Genomic DNA, 22,956 nt, shown 5'->3' with positions numbered 1-22,956 from the left:
AAAAAGAACAGATATAAATTTCAAGTGGGCCACACCAAATGAAACGGTGGTCATTGAAGGCTTACACTATTAAAAACTTACTAGCATCCACCGTAATGTTTATTGGCCATCCAACCTTTGATAAGGTCACATGGACTTGGACGAATGTCAAAAACAAAAATCAGCTTGATCCAAAACTTTTGTGGCCCACAAAGGTTTTTAATGGCCAACAACCACCGTTACCTGTGGTGTGGTCCACCTGAAATTTGTATCTTCTACGGTTTAGGGGAAAAGCAGATGGACGGCGTGGATATACAATGCATACATCAAGGTGGCCCCTACAGTCAGGGTATTACCCACATGGATCGTTCTAGGGGTGATGTTGCGCCCTGTAGATGTCTGTCAGGGGCTGTGTGGGGTTTATTAATCTGCCCATGGAATATTCACTTCGTACATCTGTTTTGAAAGACTACAAATAGGACTTGATTCTAAAAATCAAGTAGATTCAAAACTCAAGTGGTCCGCACCAAAAACACGGTGAGAAGATACAAAACTCGAGTGGGCCACACCAAAAAAACAGTGAGTACAGCAACATCCACTGTTGAAACCTTCCGGAGCTGACCATGATGTTTATACACCACCCAAACCACTATTCAGATAAACTGTGAGAATATATATCATCCTGATAGAGAGAACGTCTGTCATCGGCAGCGTTCAATCCCCACTGTTTTGTGTGGTATGGCCCATATGAGTTTCGGATCTATCTAATTTTTAGAATCCTGCCCTACTGTAGTCTTTCAAAACAGAGGGAAGGAGTGGCTTTGTGAATATATGTGCCCAGGTCACTGGCAATCCGCTGGGATGAGCCGATTTAAAAGCTTGATAAAAAGACCCGTATAACTAGTATATTCGTACCTGCGTACGTATCAGTAGGCATACAAATTATTAGATAAGAGAAATAGAGATAGAAGCCGTCACCTACAACCAGTGGTACCATGCCATCTTTCCTCTCGACGTACCGCTTCGGTACAAAGTCGCAGGCGTGAAAATGACAGGCCCCACCATGAGAAAGGATGCGGATTAGCTGCCGAGGAGTTTTTTTTTTTTTTGGGGGGGGGGGGGGGTAGTACACACCCATGTGCATACCAAGACCTCAAGTGTTGAAACGACGTATCTCCACCCAGTCTGCCAGTTGAGCTATGGATCTGGGCGTAGCTGCCGACGAGTTGAGTAGCCAGTTACGGTTTCTCTACTGAAGTGCCGCCACCAAATTCTGTGGGCTCCACCGTGAAAATGACAGGCCCCACCATGAACCATGCTGTATGTGTTGTATCCAAACTGTCCATCCATTTGGAGAAATCATTTCAGTGCCTGAGCTAAAGAATGAGGCAGATCCAAAGCTCAGTGGACCCCACCATAGAAAACAGCGGAGACAGTGACACCCACCGTTGAAACCTTCCTAGGGTTTACCGTGATGTTTATTTGAGATCTAATCTGTTCATAAGTTAATAAAAACATGGATGAAGGGAAAAATACAAATATCAGCCTGATAATAAAAAAAAACTTCTGCAGCCCTGCAAGAAATTTTTAATGGTAGGCTTTCAATCCCCACATCTTTTTACTGATGTAGTCCACTTGAGCTTTGGATCTACCTCATGCCCTAAAATGTTTTTTCCTGGTGGGGCCCACTCAAGCTTTGGATCTGCCTCGTTCTTTGGCTCGTGCCTTAAAATGATCTCTCCAAATGGATGGACGATGTGGTAGCCAATCCACGCCCCGCCATTAGCTGATGAGAGCGTTTATTTGGATCTGAAACGGGGCACTGACGGTGTCACTTGTCAGTAGCGAATCCGCGTCCCATGAGAAATCAAGCTCTCAATTTCATGGGACCCGTAGCACGTCAGCATGAAGCTAACAAATTGTACTCTACCAAAAGTCAAGTCAGTGGTACCTTGCCGGTAGCTGATATGTTGTCATGGAGAACAATAGACACTGGATTTGCTTTTTTTTTTTATTTTCTTTTTTCCCTGTATATACACCACAAACCGGAGAGAGAGAGAGAGAGAGAGAGAGAGAGAGAGATCTCCAGTAATATAAATATTTATATATATTCCAACTAGTGTGAGAGAGAGAGTCTCCCAGTAATATAAATATTTATATATATTCCAACCAGTGTCATGGTAGCACATAGACAGTCAATTCCATATAAAGACCAAACCCCGACCACACCTGTAGAAGCATCATAACAGTGGAGAGGCCCACTGAAACAAGTGGGCCATCCCATCAGCCTTCTGTCAGATGTTGATTTATTTATTTATTTTTAATGCTAATACATATATGTCCAGTGAGGAATAAGATATTGCACATTATCAGCTACTAATCCAAACCCAAAGCAGTCCCTAATAGTTGTGCAAATTCTGCTCCTGATCACATGAAATCCTTCTTTGTGAGAGCCTCGCTTAGTTCGCACGGTCTCTAATCACATCCAATTCCATCTCCGTGGGATCAGTGGCCTGTATCTCGTAATGGATGCCATCAAGCTCCCGTCGGAACCTTTCCTTGGACGTGGCATACAGCATCTTGGCTCGGATTCGGGAGATGGATGGAGACCTGACAAAAGAAAAAAATCAAACAGTACACATGATCAATGAAATATAAGTGAAATAATACCGCCTCTGATAACATCGAGATTCTAAGAGTGCTCAGGATGGGATGTGTAATATATTGGTTCAAGTGCTATCAAGCAATCTGCAGCTCACTTGGGTGCAACAACTCAACCCCTGTGCAGGTGTGGCGCCTAAGCACGCCAATTCTGGACCATCCAAATTGTGGACGTGATGTAGATGGAGCACAGCCCTGAATCCCCCAACTTTCCTAGTACACGTCTTCAGTTCATTTTCGAGAGATCAGTTTCTAGTGCTTGGGCTTGGGCTACCACGTTACTAGGGGGAATGACCCAATACATTAATGTAAACTTTTGGAAACACAGTAGGCCTAAAGCCATTCCATGAGAGTTTGCTTCTCTACTTATCCACAGTCAAAACTCCTCGATCATCGTCTCCACCAAGCAATTGACAAACTCGCACGTCATGACCTGTGGTGAACCATGTAAATACTGCATTCTCGTGTGCATGCTTTTGCGATTCAATATTGCTTCTCGACTTGCCATCACAGTGTATTAATCTCACAGGCCTCAATTTGTTAGAATCTTTACCGCCAGGAGGCAAATAGGCAAAGGATAAGTTGTGCCTCTCCCACTTCAGACTCGCCTACCCACTCCTGCTTCATCGCCATTTATGCTTGCTAACGGTTTGAACCGAAGCTGATAACCTCGCACACATCATTTTTACCACCCCATGTCCCCATCAATGAATGCTCCCATAATCCTGATATCTGAACTCTGAAGTAACTCCCATTTTGAGGTTGGATGAACACGACATTCTCTCCATTTCTTCAACACTTCTCTACAGTCAACACCTAAGGCCACCTCTCTACTTCAGTGATGATTGAATCTCAAAAATAAACTAATTTTTTAACTGAAATATTGATGATCATATTTTTAAAGTCTTTTTCCAACTTACCTAGTTATAGGATAGAATAATCAGCTTATCCCTCCCTACCCCAAATCAGAGCAGCCTCTTAACTGAATCAAAAAATTCCTTCTTTTTCTTCTTTCTTTCCTTTCTAAGAAAAATCATGTGATAATAGTCATGGGGGTTCAACACGCGCGCACACTCAGTGGGGGTTGACAAAGAGGATCAGTGAAGATGGAGGGATATGTGAAATGACAAAATTTAGGGATATGTGAAACGAAAAAATTTAGTGATGCTACTACAACTCCTGTCAGGGATATGTGAAACGAAAAAATTTAGTGATGCTACTACAACTCCTGTCAGGGATATGTGAAATGACAAAATTTAGGTCACCATCATCATCTAAAAGCCTTATCCCAATTAATTGGGGCCAGCAACATGAATCCTTTTCCAAATTCCACTCCATCAAGGGCCATACGATCAGTTTTATTTATTGATTTATTATTACACATGCACTCACACCCCACACACCCATGCACTCACACCACAGTGGGATTTCCCCACAATGGGTACTCAAACCCATGACCTTGTGTTGAACCTCTTGTGAGTCTACCACCGAGACATGAGTAAAGACCCTATGTTATCACGTCCTTTCTTACTACCTCCATCCACGTCCTTTTAGGTCTTCCCCTTTGCCCTTTTAGAACCTTCAACTTGAACCAACTCTCTCCATCTAACCGGTGTGGTTCTCTGTCTCCATTGCACATGAACAAACATCTAAGTCTACTTTCCCTCATCTCTTATTACCTATTGATGATACTCCTAAGTTCCTCAAATACATTCATTTCTAATTCTATCTTTCCTCATCTTGCCATTCATCCATCTCAACATCCTCATTTGAGCTACACTCATCCTATGAACATGCTCCTTAACTGCCCAACATTATGTCCCATAAAGCATGGCTAGTCTTATAGCTACCCTATAAAATATCTTTCAGTTTGAGTGGTACACGACAATCCCATAAAACTCCAAAGGCACATCTCCATTTCTTCCACCCAACTTGAATTCCATGGGCAACATCCTCCTCAATCTATCCACTCTTATGAATTATCAACCTAAGGTCCCAAAAGTGGTCAGTTTGGGAAACTTCTTGGTCAACAATCTTAACTAATTCCTCATTTTCATTACTATTGTTACTAAAATTACACTCTATATTCTTTGTTTTAGTCTGACTAATTTTAAATCCTTTGGATTTTAAAGCACCCCTCCATAAATCTAGCTTTGTGTTTACACCCTCCCTCATCTTGTCAATCAAAACCAATGATTTGAATAGCACCCATAGTGTAGCATAGCGTAGCTACAACGGTATGTAGTGTTAGCAAATAGCGTAAATCCCCTATAGCATATGCTACCAGGGTCGTAATGTACAAATAGCGTATGTAGTGTCATAGCGTGTGCAGCATACGCTATGCCTTTTTTTAAAAATAAGTGGTAATTATATTTTGCATTTTGTACTTAATACTCTTAACCTGTGGGATTTTAATTTATTTTCGTACTTGTGACTTGTAGTTTTAATTAGATATTATTAATTAAAGTTTGCTTAAAAAGTTATTGATGAGATAATAATTTGATTTGGTTTATGTATGTGAATTGACTTTTGATAAATGATGATTAATAACTTGTTTGAACATGCCTATACTTGAAAAATAAATAATCTTTTAGGCATAAATATATATATATATATATATATATATATATATATATATATATATATATATATATATATATATATTCATTCTTACTATTTATTATATTTTTTTATATCTAAATTAAAAAATAGAAGTACCGTGTACCTTACAATACATGCTACAAAGGGCTAAACACTACACAACACGCTACCGCTATTTAAAACACTGATCAAAACTATGTCATTTGCAAACAACATACACCATGTGATCTCTTCCTACAAATGCCTCGTTAACTCGTCCATAACCAATGTGAAAAGGTATAAGCTCAATGTCGACCTCTGCTGCATGCAGTAATTGGGAACTCACTCATTAAAACGATCTGGCGATATTATCAGAAGAATTAACTAAACAACCAATGTTATCAAAATTGTCCAATTACAATTCAAATCCCAACCATACAAACGACGTCTACCACATGTCCAAATGCAAATCCATAAAAATGTTACATGAATTGTACTATAAAAGATAAGTTGTTGGGGCTGGATTCATGTTCTTTTGGTTCTGGGATTTGGGGATGCCACTTATGTGGTAGCTTTGTCTAGCAGCCCTTCTTTCTCTTTCTTTCCTTTTTTTTTTCCCTCTAGTCCTTATCGCAGACCCTCATTACTGTGAGTTGTGTTCTAGCCTCTCACTAGGCCATCTAGTGGTAGTTTTGTTTTTCCTTCTTTAATAAAATCTCTATTATCCATTTTTAAAATAATAATAATAATAATAATTTCGTACAACTCGTATCAACTCATACATGAACCTATTGAATTGTGTGAATCATAAGATCCAATCACACAAATTTTTGGGTGTTCCTAAAACTCTGGAAAAATGGAATTTAACTACTTTTTTGTTGCTTCTTTTCTTTTTCATTTTGCTTTTAAAACATAGAAAAGGCCATGCACGTTAAAGTAAGAACTCTCCTAAGCCCACACACATGCAATAAAAATAAAGCTCATGTACACACCATGCGTCACATGGCATGATAGATCTGAGATCAAATCCATCCATCAGAATGGCACCACTATATTGATGCCCTAGCCTGGTTATCACTGGTTAGGTGGACCATAGTTTGCAAAACATTTGTACAACTTCGAATAACTTGGCTTAAGTTTTCTAACCCATCCAATTGTTTCCAGTATTGGGGCCCACATGCTAATTGGATCATATCTTATATTTGGGAAAATACGTATAAGGTCGGACCAACCTGAAGGATGGATTAGATCAGGCATGTATGTCCCATGCTGGCACGTGTGATGTGTACACGAGCTTTGCACATGCATGTGCGCTTAGCAAAACTCTTAAATAAACCACCATTCTTGTTTGTTTTAGGAAGAGAGGAGTAATAAAGATTTTAATATTCAAAATCAAAAAAACAAACAAACAAACAAACAATTTAAGATAAATTTTCCGTAGGGGTCATTTTAATGCAGGGGCATTTTCACAGCAGGCTCGAGTGGGGTGGCCTCTGTGAAGCAGGGGCACACTCGGGGTGGGCAGCCCGTGTGAAGTGAGACCCATGTGAAGTGGAGCCCAAGAGGAGGGTTCGGCCGAGAGCCTAACCTAGGATATGAGAAAAGGGGATTGATTCGCCACGCTCTATCGGTTTGAGCTTTTACAGCAAGTGGTTAGTTGTCTTGCGTCAAAAGTGGTATCAAAGTGGGAGGTCTCGTATTCAAAACTCCTCACCAAGAGTGATTAATGTAGGTGCATTCTCACATCGGGCTTGAGTGGGATAGCCTGTGTGAAGTGGGAGCACATTCAGGGTGAGCAGCCCATGTGAGGTGGGTGGCTCATGTGAGGCGAGACCCATGTGAAGTGGGGTCCACGAGGAGGGTTCAGCCGAGGGCCTGACCTGGGCTATGAGACAAAAAGATTGATTCGCTACGCTCTATCAATTCGAGCTTTTAGAGCAAGTGGTTAGTTGTCCTGTGTCAAAAGTGGTATCAGAGCGAGAGGTCTTGTATTCGAGACTCCTCACCAGGAATGATTAATACAAGGGCATTTTCACGCCTAGTTCGAGTGGGGTGGCCTGTGTGAAGCAAGGGCACACTCGGGGTGGGCGGCCCATGTGAGGTGAGTGGCTCATGTGAGGCGAGATCCATGTGAAGTGGGGCCCACGAGGGGGTTCAACAGGAGGTCTCGTGTTTGAGATCCTCACCTGGTATCAGAGCGGGAGGTCTCGTGTTCAAGACTCCTCACCAAGGGTGATTAGTGTATGGGCATTTTCACATCAGGCTCAAGTGGGGTGGCATGTGTGAAGCGGGGGCACGCTCGGGGTGGGTGGCTCGTCTAAGGCAAGACCCATGTGAAGTGAGCCCGTGTGAAGTGGGGCCCACGAGGGGGGTTCAGTCGAGGGCCTGACTTGGCTATGAGATAAAGGGATTGATTCGCTACGCTCTATCAGTTCAAGCTTTTAGAACAAGTGGTTAGTTGCCCTGTGTCACATTTGCATCTTGTAAAATCCCAAGGTTGTAAACATTTTTACACCATGTGTTTGGATGGGGGAAAATGGTGTGAATTGTTTACAAGTTGTAAAGAGTTTACACCAAAAGTTTCGCAATGTTTACCTCCAAAAGGTTGTGTTTTAGTTTACATGTAAACTCTTTACTTCCTAATGATCATTTTTCTCGAATCTATACCAACACTTTCTAATTAACAATAACATTTTACAAGTACCCAAACACAATACTGTTTGCTGGTAAACACTTTACCAGTTAACCAAACATGACACTTTACAAGTGGAGTTGACTTTGGTGGAATTTCTTAGTAGAAAAAAATAAGAGTTTACATTGGAGGGATTTCACAAGCATCCAAACAGCCCCTTAAGGATAGTGCCACTTAAGTGATTGAACTTTATTATGACACGTGTATGTTTACAGTTTTACCATATACATGTTCTCAATTAATAATATCATGATATGAATTATTATTACCTTTCTTTGCACACATTGATGGGAAATGGATGGTTAATGAGTTTTTCATTTTTCTGGTTTATTTATAATTTTTCAGCTTGTCATTTAAAAGAAAAATAGAAGGAAAAAAATCTCATGATTGTGATTCGATAAGATTTGACCCCTAATATTATTTACTTTACAATTATGATTCTGACAACATCGCAAACAACATTATCATGTTTATGTCATGATATTTTTAAAATCTCAGCAGTTCTAAATTTTCCATGATTTATAGCGAAACTCGTGCATTGGCCCTATTTCATTATACACACATACAATATAAATTCTTAATATTATTTACCTAATTTATAATAGATATTTTTAAAGTTTTATTTTCAGCAAGATTTTCCTAACAAAATTCTGATAAAAACCTTAAAACCTGAAAATCTCCCGAGAAATTGCCAAACCAATAAATTGTCAAGAACAAGATTTATCAGCAAGTTCTGATGGAATCTTGACGCGTAAAGACATAAATATTGTCCTGTCGCATGCATTCCATGTAAGTGGCACCACAGTCTATTGCTTTTTTTCAATGAAAAGGATTACCCCATCCACAGTAGGCCTAGTCAGATCAATGGTCTAGATTTCCAAACCATCTCCCATTTGTACGGGCGGATGCTTTCAAAGGATAATGACCGAAAAAACCTTCCAGATTGGAATATATCATTGACACCCAAAAGTCTGCACTTCCACACTGTCTCCGTACTTTTCACTGTTTAACTATTATGAATTTCTAATCTGGGAGCTCTTCTAGGATTACTCCATCCACAGTATGCCCAATCAAATCAATGGCTGGTCTAGATTTCCAAACCATGCATCTCATTCGTGTACAAGGCATCTTTTTCGACAGGCAACCAGCTATTCGAGGCCCAGCACGGGAATGACTGAGATCCAAGCCATCCATCGTGTCACATCCTCTCAATGCTCTGGAAAAAAAAATCAGGCCAGTCATACAAAGAATTGCTTGAGAATTTACAAAAGAAATGCGTATGGACTTGGCAAACCTCAACAATATAAAAAAGCTCTATGGCAAGTTTTTGCTCACATGAAGGTGGTACCTGAGGGAGGGGTTATGGTCTATTGATATTACAGAATATATCGAGGACCACCCAGTGTTTTGGACTCCAACACTCTAAAGGAACGTTCCTGAACACAAAATGGTGGGAGGCTTTCTCATCCTCATCAAGTTGCAGTATAGATGGAGACCATCGACTAGGCAAATTGATGAATGGAGATGGATGCCTGTGAGAGAAATTTTGTCGGTGAAGAAAGCCCACTCGATGCTTTCAGAGGAGAGTAGTGTGATAGAGCCCCAACCACATAAGATCAGGCATTATATGGCTCTCATCGGGTGATAGCTTTTTTCATGAGTATATATTCCATTAATTCCTCAGGTGATAGCTTTTGGGTGGCTGGAAGCAAGGGACAAGATGCTTAACTATCAGGCATTCGAGTAGAGCCAAAAGATGATTATTCATGGTTATAAATGTTGGTATCGGTCAACGTATCGGCCCGGCAGAAAAATAATACGCTACGGCATCACGTATTGGTATCAGGGCTGTATCACCCCATATCGGTCAGAATTTTTTTAAAAGAAAAAAATATTAGAAAACTAGCGAAAAAAGAAAAAGGGAGAGAGAGATATCTAAGAATCTATCATTTTTATTTATTTATTTATTTATTTATTTTTGTATTTTGACCATGTATTCAATGGTGTATCGGACCATTCTTTGATGAGAATGTTGTATGTCAATTTGATTTGTTAAAGGTCAACTAACTGGGTACTAATTAAGCACAAATCAAGCATGATTTGGTGACAAATGGCCCATTACATTGAAATACAACAAAAAGAATATGAAAATATTTTATTTTTTTTAAGTGAAGGTTTACCCTTCTTTCCAATTTTTTCCATAATTGTCCACTTCACTTCGATTTGTTGAATCGCATTCAAATCATTTGTTTTGATCCTAAAATAAGTCTAGATCTAACCTAAAATGAGCTTTTAAGCTTCTTCCATGGTTTTTTTATTATTATTATTATTTTTAAAGAAGAAGAAGAAGAAGAAAAGACATGAGTGAAATTTTGAAAAATAAATAAATAAATCAAAATTGGGCTTTTATGGGCGTATCGGCCTATATCGGCCATATTGGCCCCATATCAGTGCCGATACAGGGCAGTTTTTTCATATCGGGCCGATACGAGCCCGTATTGCGTACCATCTCGTGCCGATACAGATACGATATGGTCGTATTGACCAATATGATACTGATATTCATATCCATGCGATTATCATTAATGCTTGCATTTTTGTCTCAAAAAGAAGGAATTAGTGGAACACTTATTTACACTTACACATTGCAATTACGTGATGGATTGTAAAGCAGAGGTCCTTTTTAAGTGCAACTTGTGTAATGCCTAGGAAGATTGAAGCTTTTTTATAAGCTTGAATGGGGTTGCTCAAGAAAATGAGAAGTGTATTATGGTGCCAAGATTGATGACTAGCCTTTGATGAATCTAGCAAGCACAATAGTGGGATGTTTAGCAACAAATCTGAAACAACTTAAATATCAAATCAAGAAAATTCGGGGGGAAGGATATCTCTGTGATGTGATTTATGACTTTTCATTGTTGAATCCCCCAGGGACTATTGATCCTTTAGTGCCTATTTTCCATTGTTTTTATAGAGAATCTAAGTTAATATTTAAAAAAGAATGATTTAATTCAGGGTGTAAATAATCATCTCTCTCTCTCTCTCTCTCTCTCTCTCTCTCTCTCTCTCTCTCTCTCTCTCTCTCTCTCTGTGTGTGTACACATGTGATGCAAAACCCATGTGATGTGGGACCCACGAGGGGTTCGGCCAAGGACCTAACACATAGGATGTGGGGTTTGGGCTATAAGGTAAAGGGATTGATTCGTCACACTCTATTAGTTCGAGCTTTTAGAGCAAGTGGCTAGTTGTCCTGCATCAAAGTGATATTAGAGCAGGAGGTCTCGTGTTCGAGACTCCTCACCGATGGTGAATAATGCAAGGGCATTTTCACACCATATTATATATATATATATATTCAGGTCGTAAATAAACTGTTAAAAGACTAATGAATATGGATTGCATGAAAGAAACAAAGTTACTTTTATTCTTGTAACTGGAATTTCTTGGAAAGATTCTTCGAGCTATGGGGGGCAAATTCCATCATAACCGCTTGGTAAAATTAGAAACACTCCTAAATTTCAATAACTCCTATTTCCAAGTTGTCCCTATTTATGCATTACTTGTTGATTTCAAATTCTCCTACACAACCAGTTACTAATTGCAAGTTCTAGTAAGAAAGTACTTTTCAAAAGATAAATAGTTATAGTAAGAGATTAAGAATTGCTAGCACTCATTTTTCTATAAATTAGTTTCCATGCAATAGCAATAGATGTTCAGAAAATTCAAATCCAATTTGGTCCTGTGTCAATTTGGTATCCGAGCAAGTTCCATCACCAGGATAAATCTGGATGCTGGCTAACACCAAGGCTTCACAAGCTGATCTATTTAGAATTAGAAGTATGGCACATGGTAGGATCGTTCAGATGGTTAATGATGGATATAAGCATGGAAATTTCACTTCTTAGGAGGCAATGACGAAATTATCAAATATGAGTTATTTTTTGAAGTGAGAAGAACACCCTGTCTAAATATATCTTTTGTTGTTCTCCAAGCTTCTTTGGAGAATGCTGCTCGGATGATATGTGGAGCACAATCATTCCCATAGAGCATTGTCACATTCTTCTCAGATATATACAGGATCAAAATGCCATTGAAGATACGGAGAAGAATACTTTTTCAAGAAGGGCAGGAAGTGATTCATGATGAAGCTCATGCTAAGGGGACATGATGTTCCACGAAACCTGGAAGGAGGGGTATTCCTAGTGGTTGTGGAAACGAGTGATTAATATGAGAAAAGGTCAGTTCAAATGGCTGGGATCATAGAACTAGATCAGCGCAATTTGTTTCAAAATTTTGGAGAGCTATAAGGTATTAGATTCCTTATTGCTGACGATTCTAGAATTCAGTTTTGGGAACATTTGTGGTGTTTTAATCGAAGGCTTTGCAGTTAGTTCCAAAATCTTTACAGCATTGTGATTGAGAAGAGACATTCCTGATGATCATTTCTTCAGCAGGGAGGGTGGGCACACCTGGTCTGGCATATTCTTTTCAGAGGAAACCTAATTTAATTCCTGCACCATCCTTCTTTCCATTCTGGGAGCCATTTTCATGTCAATTAATTGGGGGGAAAGAATATGGAAGCGGGAAGTGCCCAACAAGTTTACAGTGCGATCATTCTACTCACACTTCCCAGGGGAAGGCTAATCAGGGTTCCTAAGGATATTATTTGAGGGACCGGCAATCCACCAAGGTGCTGGATTCGGTTGGGTTCCTGGTCTTGATAAAATCCTCTCTTTGGACCACCTTAGAAGTAGGCAGAAAGTTATTGTGAACAGATAATATATATGCGTGCAAGAGGGGGAATTGATGAACCATCTCCTCATCCACTGCAGGTTTACCCATGAAGTTTGGTGGTCTATCCTCTACCTTCTTGTGACTTCTTGTCATCAAATCCCAGGCACTATTGATCCTTATTGCCTGTTGTCCTTAGTTTTTGTTTTTTAAATAAACTCTATGTTTTAAAAAGAAGGATGGGAATTGGAGTTTTCTTACACTTCAGGAAACGTGTACGTACATGTAAAAGAACCCTTCAGAAAAAGCTTAAATGATCTTTTGATGAATAGAATGAATGCAAGAAACAAAGTTATTTTTTCTTGTGACTGGAATTTCTTGGAGAGATTCTTCAAGCTATGGTGGGGAGAGTCCATCAGAACTATTTAGTGAAACTCCAACCACTCCCACTCAGTCAGACCATTGAATTGGTGTGAGTCCCTTAGTTGCATGATCCTTCTGATCTGGTGCTGCTCCCACTTTGAATCGCACTTCATAATCACACACCCACTCCCAGTTCTTAGCAGTTTTTACTTGCTAACATTTTGAAAAAGATGCTTCCCCGCTCCCGCGCACAAATTTGTTGCTGCTTCACTTCACACTTCATGAAAATAAAATTGTCACTCCTATTTTCAAGTTGTCCCTATCTGTGTATTGCTTGTTGATTTCCTATGCAGCTATGCTCCTGTAAAACCGATCATGATCTTAATGAATACCCTCAAGAGAAAGAACCGTACATGGAGTGTATTTGTGCCTTCAGAGAAACAGCACAAGTTCTGATGCCCAGAGAATGGCATGTATTCATGATTTTTTTCTAGGACCTTACTGGCTTGAGAAAGGTGAACTACGGGAGAAATTAGACCATATCCCCACTTACTAAAGAAGATAACCAATCCCAAGAACACCATGCTTTGAACTCGAGAGTGGCTAATGCAAAATTGGAAATAGGGGTTGTACAAAAGTGAAGGTCCAGGATTACTAGATCAATCCAGACTCATTAGAAAGCCAACAAAAAGAACCACATGAACAATTTATGTGGATTTTATTGTAACCCCTACCAAAAGGTTAAAATTTTAACTGTGTTGTGTTATTGTGTGTCGCATCTTTTTACTATTGAAAAAGAACCACCCCAAACTCTTAAACACAGGCACATTTTGTAAAATCAACTGACGTGGGATTCATAAAGCCAACCCAAAAAGGATTGATAAAGCCAACCCAAATGGGATTGTTAAAGCCGAAACAAATAGAATTCATAAAGGTGCTCCAACCCTTATTTGCTTGAGAGTTAGGAGATGATCTAAGAGAATGAAGGATATATTGTATCTTTCAAAAAAAAATGAAGGATATATTGCATCTTTTAGCTATTAATTTTTTTTATATCAGAAATCAAATGTTGTCAAAAGAGGAGAAGAGCCTGAAGAGATTACATTAGCAAAATACCATTCCCAGAGCACAAAGGTTATTATATTAGGCCAACAAGTGGGATTAGCCTCCGCAGGATTATTTTTTTAAGGCCCCTAGAACCAACCATAGCTGATAAATAGAATTCGATTTCTCTTTTGTTTTTTCTTTTTTCTTTTTTCTTTTTTCCGTTTTGGCAACTGCTTCATGGTTGAGAGATTTTTTTTTCCCCTGCATCATGAATCAAATCAGAGAAAGCTAATAAAAAATACCCATTTCCTTGTCTTCATTAAATTTCAGTTGAGAACATACTCCATGCTCATCTCCCAGCCTAGTTAACATGAATATCTTATTCAAAAATCCAAAATTGTGGCCTCACAAAAGCCACATCAACTCCCGTGTACGTCTTCTTATCACAACGGATATGAGTAATGACCTCAAACCTTTGATACTTCTATTTCAAGGGAGAGATAGGACTACTTTCTCCTTTTGATAAAAATGTGTTCCACCATGCGTTATGGATTTCACTAGAAAGCTCAAACAACAAGTTCTTTACTATGCCAAATTTATTAAATGTGGACAACTTGTCTGTTAACTAGATTACCAGTTGACTTGTTACTGCATTAGGATAAAAATTGTATTTCAGCAATATCAATATCAAAGTTATTAACAAAAATAAATGCATGAAGTCTATCATAATGGTATGTCTCTTGAATATTTTAAGACAAACTCTTGCATGCATGCAAAAGAGCCTTGGATGTGTGTACACCCATACTTGTGGAGAATCCAGACTAGTATGGAGGTAGTGATGAAGTGGCAATGAGGTCTATAGGTATGAGTTGGTATCATTTCAAATATTATTGTGAAGCAAAATTGAGCTGTGTTCTGAAAGTCAAATTGCTACTCTACAACAACAGCAACATGTAAGAGTTGGTATCATTTCAAATATTTTTGTGAAACAAAATTGAGATGTGTTCTGAAAGTCAAACTGCTACTCTACAACAACGGCAACACATGAGTTGGTATAATTTCAAATATTATTGTGAAACAGACTTGAGATGTGTTCTGAAGGTCAAACTGTTGCTCTACAACAACAGCAACATGTAAGAATTGGCAATTGAGTATTAGGGAAAAACTAACCACGCGATGAAGAAGATCTTGCTCTTTTGGCAGTTCTCCGCAGTCACGAAATCAAAGTCGTAGACTGCATACCGGCAATCATTCTCTGGCAAAGCTGCAGTGAAGTCATCATAACTCTCAGCTGGGCCTCCAGTTTTCTCGACCACAACCTCCTTTTTCTGCTCGTCGATCTTGAATATTACATAGCGGTATACCTTCTTCCTCTTCAGTTCCATAAAAGCAGCCTTGGTATGATCGGCCACTCCCATGCCAGAAGGAGCACTTGACTGTGAAAGAAATCCTAACACATAAGCCCTCGTAATAAAGAAATCAACCAGAAAAAGAAAAACAAAAAACAAAAACAAAAAAAAAAACAAAAAAAAAAAAAACAGATACGAAAATTAAGATTTCAATCTTTTTTATTTTTGAAAGTTGATGAAAAAATTATTAAAAAAGCACTGAAAGGTGACAAAGAATACAGCAGCACAAAAGCAAATAAACTCACCCTAATATATAGGCACAGAGCACACTATCTCCCCATTATTACAGCAGCTCCATTACCGAGCAAGAGGTGTAGGACACAGAAGATATTCTTCTCTCTCAGAACACATTAACCCTATCAATAACCAACATTGGTTCCACCACATTCTTGTAGCACACTCCCCCAGAGGGATTATACCTTTACCGTTCAAATGGGAATGGTAAGGTTTATGCTTTTGAGTCCTGTTATGAGGACCCCAAACCCTCCCTACCACCTTCAATCGTTTTTTCTTTTTACTTTTTTCTTTTTGAAGAAATGAACATAAGCTTTTATTAAAAGAATCGTAGGCAAATTATAAAAGGGGATTCAATACCAAACACAGGGTTTTTCAACTCCTTCACAGGCCAGAAAATCAACGTCGAACTTTCAGCTAGACTAATATGAAGAAAAATCAATATTTCAATAATCATGCACAGAGTTGCAGAAAATCTAAAAAATATGCGACAGTTTCAAAGTAATTATCAAACCCAAAAGCATTAGACTTTCATCTAACACCCTTTAATTTGGAAGGAAACAATTACACATGCCAAAGGATTTACTTGCAGTCTAGATGAAGATCTGCCCTAATTAGTAGAATAAACCTTACAATATGCAATGAAATTCAGGATCTCTGTCATAAATTTCCCTCACTTGGATGAAAATGCCGGTGATCTATCTTCATGAAATCTAAACAGAGGAAAGGCTTATGTAAATCCAAACCATTCATCTAAAATCTTCAGCAAAATCTGCACTAGTTTGGAGAAGAAATCCTACAGAAAAAGAAGCCTCTGTCGCGATGTCCCCTCATTTTTGGGGAATGCAAGTGATCAAGATTTTCACCATAATCTGGCCTAATTTGGAGAGGGGGAAGGCTTACAGCTCCAAGTGACCCATCCATAGTAACTGAAGTTTAGATTTTCATCCAAATCTGTCCTATTTCAGACAAAACCCTTACAAAGTGCAGAGAATTCAAGATCACTCCTGCGATTTTCCTTAATTAGAAGTTATATGCAGATGATAAAGATTTTCATCAAAAAACTGCCCTATTATGAAGAACAAATGCAATCAGTTCAAGATTCAAGTCACAGAATCAAATCCACTCCTATAAAATCGATCGAAATCGTTCCTAATTCAGACAACAAAACCGAGAAAAACACATAAACAATATCTCCATCGTTTCATGTCGTAGTTTCACAAAGATCGCATCAGATCTAGCCGTTTAAGACATGAAATTCCGAAAAAAAAAAACTGATACAGAAACTGAAAGAAGTCAGATCTAAAATAATCGCATTTTCTCAACAAGGAAATATCCAGCAAGGGATCGGAAGAAGCTTACCATTCGGAAAGACATGGCCGCAAATCAAGAGCAGAAGGAAATGGAGAAGAGAAGAAGAGAAACGACTGTTTAAAAAGAATATAAGGGATTGGGTTTGGTCGGAAAGGTAAAAGTGAAGAAGAGAGAGAGAGAGAGAGAGAGAGAGAGAGAGAGAATACAGTTCTTTGCTTTTATAGAAGAAGAAAAAAAAAAAAAGCAGAGAGAGAGAGAGAGAGAGAGATTCTTAGCGACGAAAGAGAAGGGGAAAAAGGAGTATTCCTCTTTGGAGAAATGAGAGCGTGGAGGACTGTCTTTCTGCAAAGACTGCAGACGAAATGGATGCATGTGGCGCCGAGACGTTTGGTGGACACGGTCTGGTCGCCGCTTCTTGCCACGTCACGTGACGATCCAGACCGTTCATCTAAAAGTTTCACCCGAGATGGACCTTTTACAGTTAAAAAAACTAACCATCGTAGATCTCGTCACTCGTAAAGGGTAACTTGGAAACAACGGTCCAGGGGAGCTGTATCTATCTCACCTTCAATCGATCACGGTGCGGTCGGTGTTGGACGGAAAGTGGCAAGCTGGGGTTGCAACGGGCCGGGTTTGGGCCGGCCGTCGCTTGAGCCCGGCTTGAAATGGCATGGACCATCGTAGCAGATTCAGGCCCAACCTGAAATACTGGTTGCGGCGGGCTAATAAGCAGAGGAAAGAAAATTTCCTCCATTGAAGTATCCGTTGGGACAGAATGGGATGGGCTGGGGTTGGCATTTGCTCAGCCACAGCGCTTAGCCTTAGCCATGCCCTACCCTGGCCTAGCTTTAATCGGACTAAAAAGGCAATGGTCAGCCTAGTCCCGTAAGCCCCTAGCATTGCCCTATCCCTTAGCTAAAATGGGGTATACTCCTACTAAAGCTAATCATGCTAACTCATCTGATTTGCTGTAATTTCATATAAATTAATATAAATTAAAAGAATTATATTATTATTATGATTTTATTTTGTAAAAGAAATTTGAACTTCCACCACATTTTTTTTCATACTTGTTTAGTTATTTCAAATTGTATTTATAATTGTTTATGAAATTGAGGTATTGAAAATAAAATCTCTTCAATAACTTTAGATAATGTTTCAATAAACAACTGTGTAATTTCATTTATATGTAACCAGTTAAAGGTAATTGACAATTTATTTTTTGAGAGAAAAATATTATAGGTTAGATATTGCGCCCACATACTAAACTTAATTATACAAGAATGGCTTAAAACAATTAACCTCATTATAAATAATATAAGAGAGTGTGTAAAATATATAAAGAGTATATTAAGTAATATAATTCAATGTTTGAATGTAAATGCTCAAAAATTGTTGAAGTTAGATATATACACACATTGGAATTCAACTTTTGAAATGTTAGATTTGATTGTGGAATTGGAACTTAAATTTTTCGAATATGCGGTGCATGATAAAATGTATTATTGGTTGCCTACTAAAGATTATTAGAGCAAAGAAAAATAAGTTCACAAATTTTTAAAGGTTTTTATGAATGCATGAAGATATTTTTCGAAAAATAAATATCTCATGGCAAATACGTTTCTTCTGTCTGCTTGGAAGATTAATGAAACCCTAAGAAAAAATGTTAGTGATGGTCCAGATTTTCTACAACTGATGGCACTTGATATACAAATGAAGTTCGATTAGTACTGCGACAAATGTAATTTGTTAATGGCCTTGGCAGTTATTCTTGATCCTCGGTGCAGGATGAGGTATGTAAAGTTTATTTTTATGAAGATTTATTTTAATCAAATGATGATAAACGAAACCTTCAAAAGTTCGTGACACAATTGAAGAATTATACACTTTGTATATTTCTACTCTACACACCTAGCCATAACTTTTAAATGGGTAGTGTTGACAAAACTTTATTTTTCAGAAAATGCAATGATGATATCTTAATCGTTCAGATATATGTTGATGATATTATCTATTGATCTATTTGTGCTGATCTTTCTTTAAAATTTGCAGATCTAATGAAATCATAGTTCGAAATGAGTATGGTTGGCGAGCTAAATTACTTTCTTTGACTTCAAGTTAAACAGCTCGATGACGGAATATGCATCTTCCAAACCAAATACGCATTGAATTTGGTAAAGAGGTTTGGTTTCAAATAATGTAAGAATTTTTACACTCTCGTGAATACAACACTCAAGTTATCAAAAGATGATCAGGTAAAAGTGTTGACTCTCGACTTTATCATAGTATGATTGGTAGTTTACTTCAGTTAACTGCCAACAGATCGGATATTTCTTTTAGTGTCAAAATTTGTGCTAGATATCAATCTAACACCCCGGTACAACCTGGCTGTGGTCCGAGCGTGGGTTGTCATCCAGGTCCCATTGGGATCAGTCAAGCTTCGAAAATAATACTCTAGTTGGTAGGGCGTTGGGTAAAGTTAGTCCCACAACGGATAGATGAGCGCTCTGACCCTGGGCTATAAGTGGAGCTCCCATCTTCTCTATATGAGGCCTTTTGGGGGAAAACCTAAGGAACAAAACCATGCGGCGCACGGGCGTGCCCAAAGCGGACAATGTCGTATAGTGTCGGTGGGGGCTATTACAAATGATATCAGAGCCGAGGTCGGCTCCGCCTTGAGGTGGGGGATTCTAACACTCCAGTGCAGCTTGGCTGTAGTCCGAGCGTGGGTTGTCATCCGGGTCTCGTTGGGATCGGTCCGGCTTCGAAAATAACGCTCCAGTTGGTAGGGCGCTGGGTAAGGTTAGTCCCACATCGGATGGATGGGCGCCCTGACCCTGAGCTATATGTGGAGCTCTCACCTTCCCTATATGGGGCCTTTTGGGAGAAAACCCCAAGAACAAAACCGTGGGGGCGCGCATATGTACCCAAAGCGTATAATATCATACAGTGTCGGTGGGGCTGTTACAATCAATCTAACCCCAAAGAATCTTACTCATCAGCTATCAAATGGATAATCAAATATGTTGCGAGTACTACTAACTTGGGTTTATGGTATCTGCATGATACATTTGTTCAAATAGCAGGATACACTGACGCATACTGGACAAGTAATATTGATGACCAAAGATCCACAAGTAGTGGATGTTTTTATATTGAAAACTGCCTTGTATTATGAATGATCAAGAAGCAAAATTATATATCATTATCCATTGCAGAAGCAGAATACATCATTGTAGGGAATGCTTGCACTCAACTTATATGGATGATATCTTCGATGAATTAGAAGTGGAGTCGGAAGATTCAGCAGACTCTGACTATCATCTCTCTCAATTTTCATGAGAGACTATATGCTTTAGAAGAGAAGATTGATGCTTTGCATGTAGCACATGAATCTTTAGCCTAAACTTAGAAAATGCATATGAAGTACATGAAGAAGTATTTTCACAGATTTAATAGGAGTTTGAAGATTAATGACCCTAAGATGCATGTTCCTTCATCTTTTGAGTCGGAGTAATTTTTATTTTTTATGGTTTGTAATAACTTTTATATTTGTTGGCTTGGTGTGATGCTAATTTGGATTTCTACACTGCTTATTACAATGTTTGTTGCCATAAGTTTGCTATGTTTATCTTGGATTTATGATTCTAATATGCTTACTTCCTCTATTTTATGTATGATTCATTCATATGCTTATCTCATGATACTCTTTTGTTTTCTCTTCCTTTGTCCACTTGTGACAAAAGGGGGAGAATTTATGTAGATGATATAATATACAATGTAAAATGGGGAGATGATGTGCATGATATAATATACAATGTTGCATGTATATAAAAATGATAAAATTTTCGTTATAATATACAATGATTATACAATGTGTATACATACATATATATATATATATATATATATATATATATATATATATATATATATATATATATATATATATATATATTGAGAATATGTTTGGATGGAAAACATTTTTATATAATTTTTTAGGGGGAGCTACGAAGCTTTAGGTCACATACAACAGTAGTTTCGGGTGGTGTACAGATGATTTCTTGAAACAAAGTTTCAGTTTGATGGATGAGTCCATGAGTTTTGTATGTTTGATGTTTGTGCTTTGTAAAGTGTATGTATGATGGAATGTGTATATATTTTGTTATGAAATTGACAAAGTGAGAGATTGTAAGTGCTTGTATTTGAAGCACACTTAGAGTTGTCAGATTTCAAGACAAAAGATTGAGTACATTCAGCACATCATGAAGATCGGCTCAATATTGCAAGACAAGAAGACTTGGCAATGTTCCAGATAAAGACCAAGTATATGCCAAACACCAAGTTGTATGACCTTAGAAAGACCCTAAGTTTAGTGTTTTTAAAATATAACTTTAAATGGCTCGTGTACAGTGTAAATTTACTGAAGTTTGGCCAATCCAACAATATTTGGCCAAAAATACAACAACTTAACGAAATTCTTTTGCAAGTTTGGCCAGCCGATTATGAAGTTCAGCCAACCTGAAGTATTTTCGATCAAGTTTCCAGCAATGAAATTCTTCAGAATTCAGCAAGATTCGGCCAGCCGAACCCTGTATTCTACCAACCAAATTGGAGATTTGGCAAGCCAATTTTTTTATTTATCTTATCTTGTGCAATTCGATAGCCATTGAAACAGAATTGCTAGAATCCGGTCAACCGAACCTATTCTTGGGCTGACCGAATTTTCAAATGTTTTAGCTATAAATAGAGACATTCTCTCATTCATTTAAACTACAAAATTCAAAAAAAATCTTCTTCATATTCAAAGAGAAACTCGGGCCCTCGTAAAGCTATTAGTGCAGTAAATTTTAATTTTTGCTTAGTTTATTCTATTATTTTTCTTAAGATTGTTTTAAACGTGATTAAGAGAGTAATCCGTACTCTGATTAAGAAATATATAATAGAATATGTAGTTGTTAGGGTTTTCATTCTTTAAAATATTTTAGAACCCTATATTCTTTCTATTTATGCAATATATTGTCATCAACATTAAAGAAAGAAGATCATTACAAGAAGCATCGACTTCAATTCGCCATGCTGAAGATAAGTATTATTTTATTATTTGGATTTTTGATATAGACCGAAAATCTTCGGGAGTTTTTATTGTGGTGAGCCCGTGGAAATCACAATAAGGGTTTTGTTGTGATAGCCCATGAAAATCACAAGAATAGTAAGAGGTTATTAAGAAGAAACTGTGAAAACCTTAATATATAGTAAATCAAAATTACGATGGTGGCAATTTTAGGAGTGGAGTAAGTGTGATTTAAGCACCAAACCACTATAATTGCTTGTGCATTTGTAGTGATTGTATTATTTGGTTCTTTATATCCTTTTCATTTTTAAATGATTGATTCTAAGGACATCGTGAAATAAGGTTGTCTAACCTAAATAATAGGTGAAGTTTATCCTATGAATTAATTTATTGGAATTAAGGTTTCAATACATTGTAAGATTAAAATTTTTATTTTCGCATTTTACTTGAAATTTGGAATTGTCCTATTCAACCCCCCCCCCCCCTCTCTCTCTCTCTCTCTCTCTCTCTCTCTCTCTCTAGGACACTTAGAGCTTATGATGTTTTTATAAGCGATAACAATATGCTCGATAGTAAATACATGTCTTTCTTAGCAAAAGAAGATATATATAATGAGATGTGTCTTTCTTAATAAAAGAAGATATATATATATATATAATGAGATGAAGTAATCGGAGTTAAACTTGTATCTCAAGGAGTCAATCGTAAGGCATAAGGACTGAAACTTCAATGTTTTGGAGCAGTGCGAGACGATAATTAGTAAAGCAAAATACATTACACTATCGACAATTGCACAAGACGTTGTCTATTCCAATTTCAACAGTGGAATCAGAATCTGCTTTTAGCATGAGTAGGGTTGTGAAAAAGTATTA

At 38.0% G+C, this 22,956-nt stretch overlaps 1 protein-coding gene across 1 annotated transcript; it reads right to left on the bottom strand.

Moving 5' to 3' along the window:
- Nucleotides 1-2,178: 2,178 nt before the first annotated feature.
- Nucleotides 2,179-17,223, bottom strand: LOC131245904 (actin-depolymerizing factor-like). The gene is made up of 3 exons (XM_058245675.1): nt 17,059-17,223; nt 15,224-15,489; nt 2,179-2,589 (listed from the first exon to the last, which is right to left on the bottom strand). The coding sequence occupies exons 1-3, from the start codon at nt 17,071-17,073 to the stop codon at nt 2,439-2,441; spliced, it is 432 nt and encodes a 143-aa protein (XP_058101658.1). The 5' UTR covers nt 17,074-17,223; the 3' UTR covers nt 2,179-2,438.
- Nucleotides 17,224-22,956: the final 5,733 nt, after the last annotated feature.

Source organism: Magnolia sinica, chromosome 5, assembly GCF_029962835.1.
Source record: "Magnolia sinica isolate HGM2019 chromosome 5, MsV1, whole genome shotgun sequence".
NCBI classification, from domain to species: domain Eukaryota; kingdom Viridiplantae; phylum Streptophyta; class Magnoliopsida; order Magnoliales; family Magnoliaceae; genus Magnolia; species Magnolia sinica.
The sequence above is the reverse complement of the archived record's forward strand: the minus strand, read 5'-3'. Positions and strand labels throughout refer to the sequence as shown.

Coding starts and splice junctions, on each gene's coding strand:
- LOC131245904 (XM_058245675.1), bottom strand. Junction 2,590..15,223: donor AAGATCTTCTTCATCGCGTG/GTTAGTTTTTCC, acceptor TTCTTTTGTCAG/GTCTCCATCCATCTCCCGAA.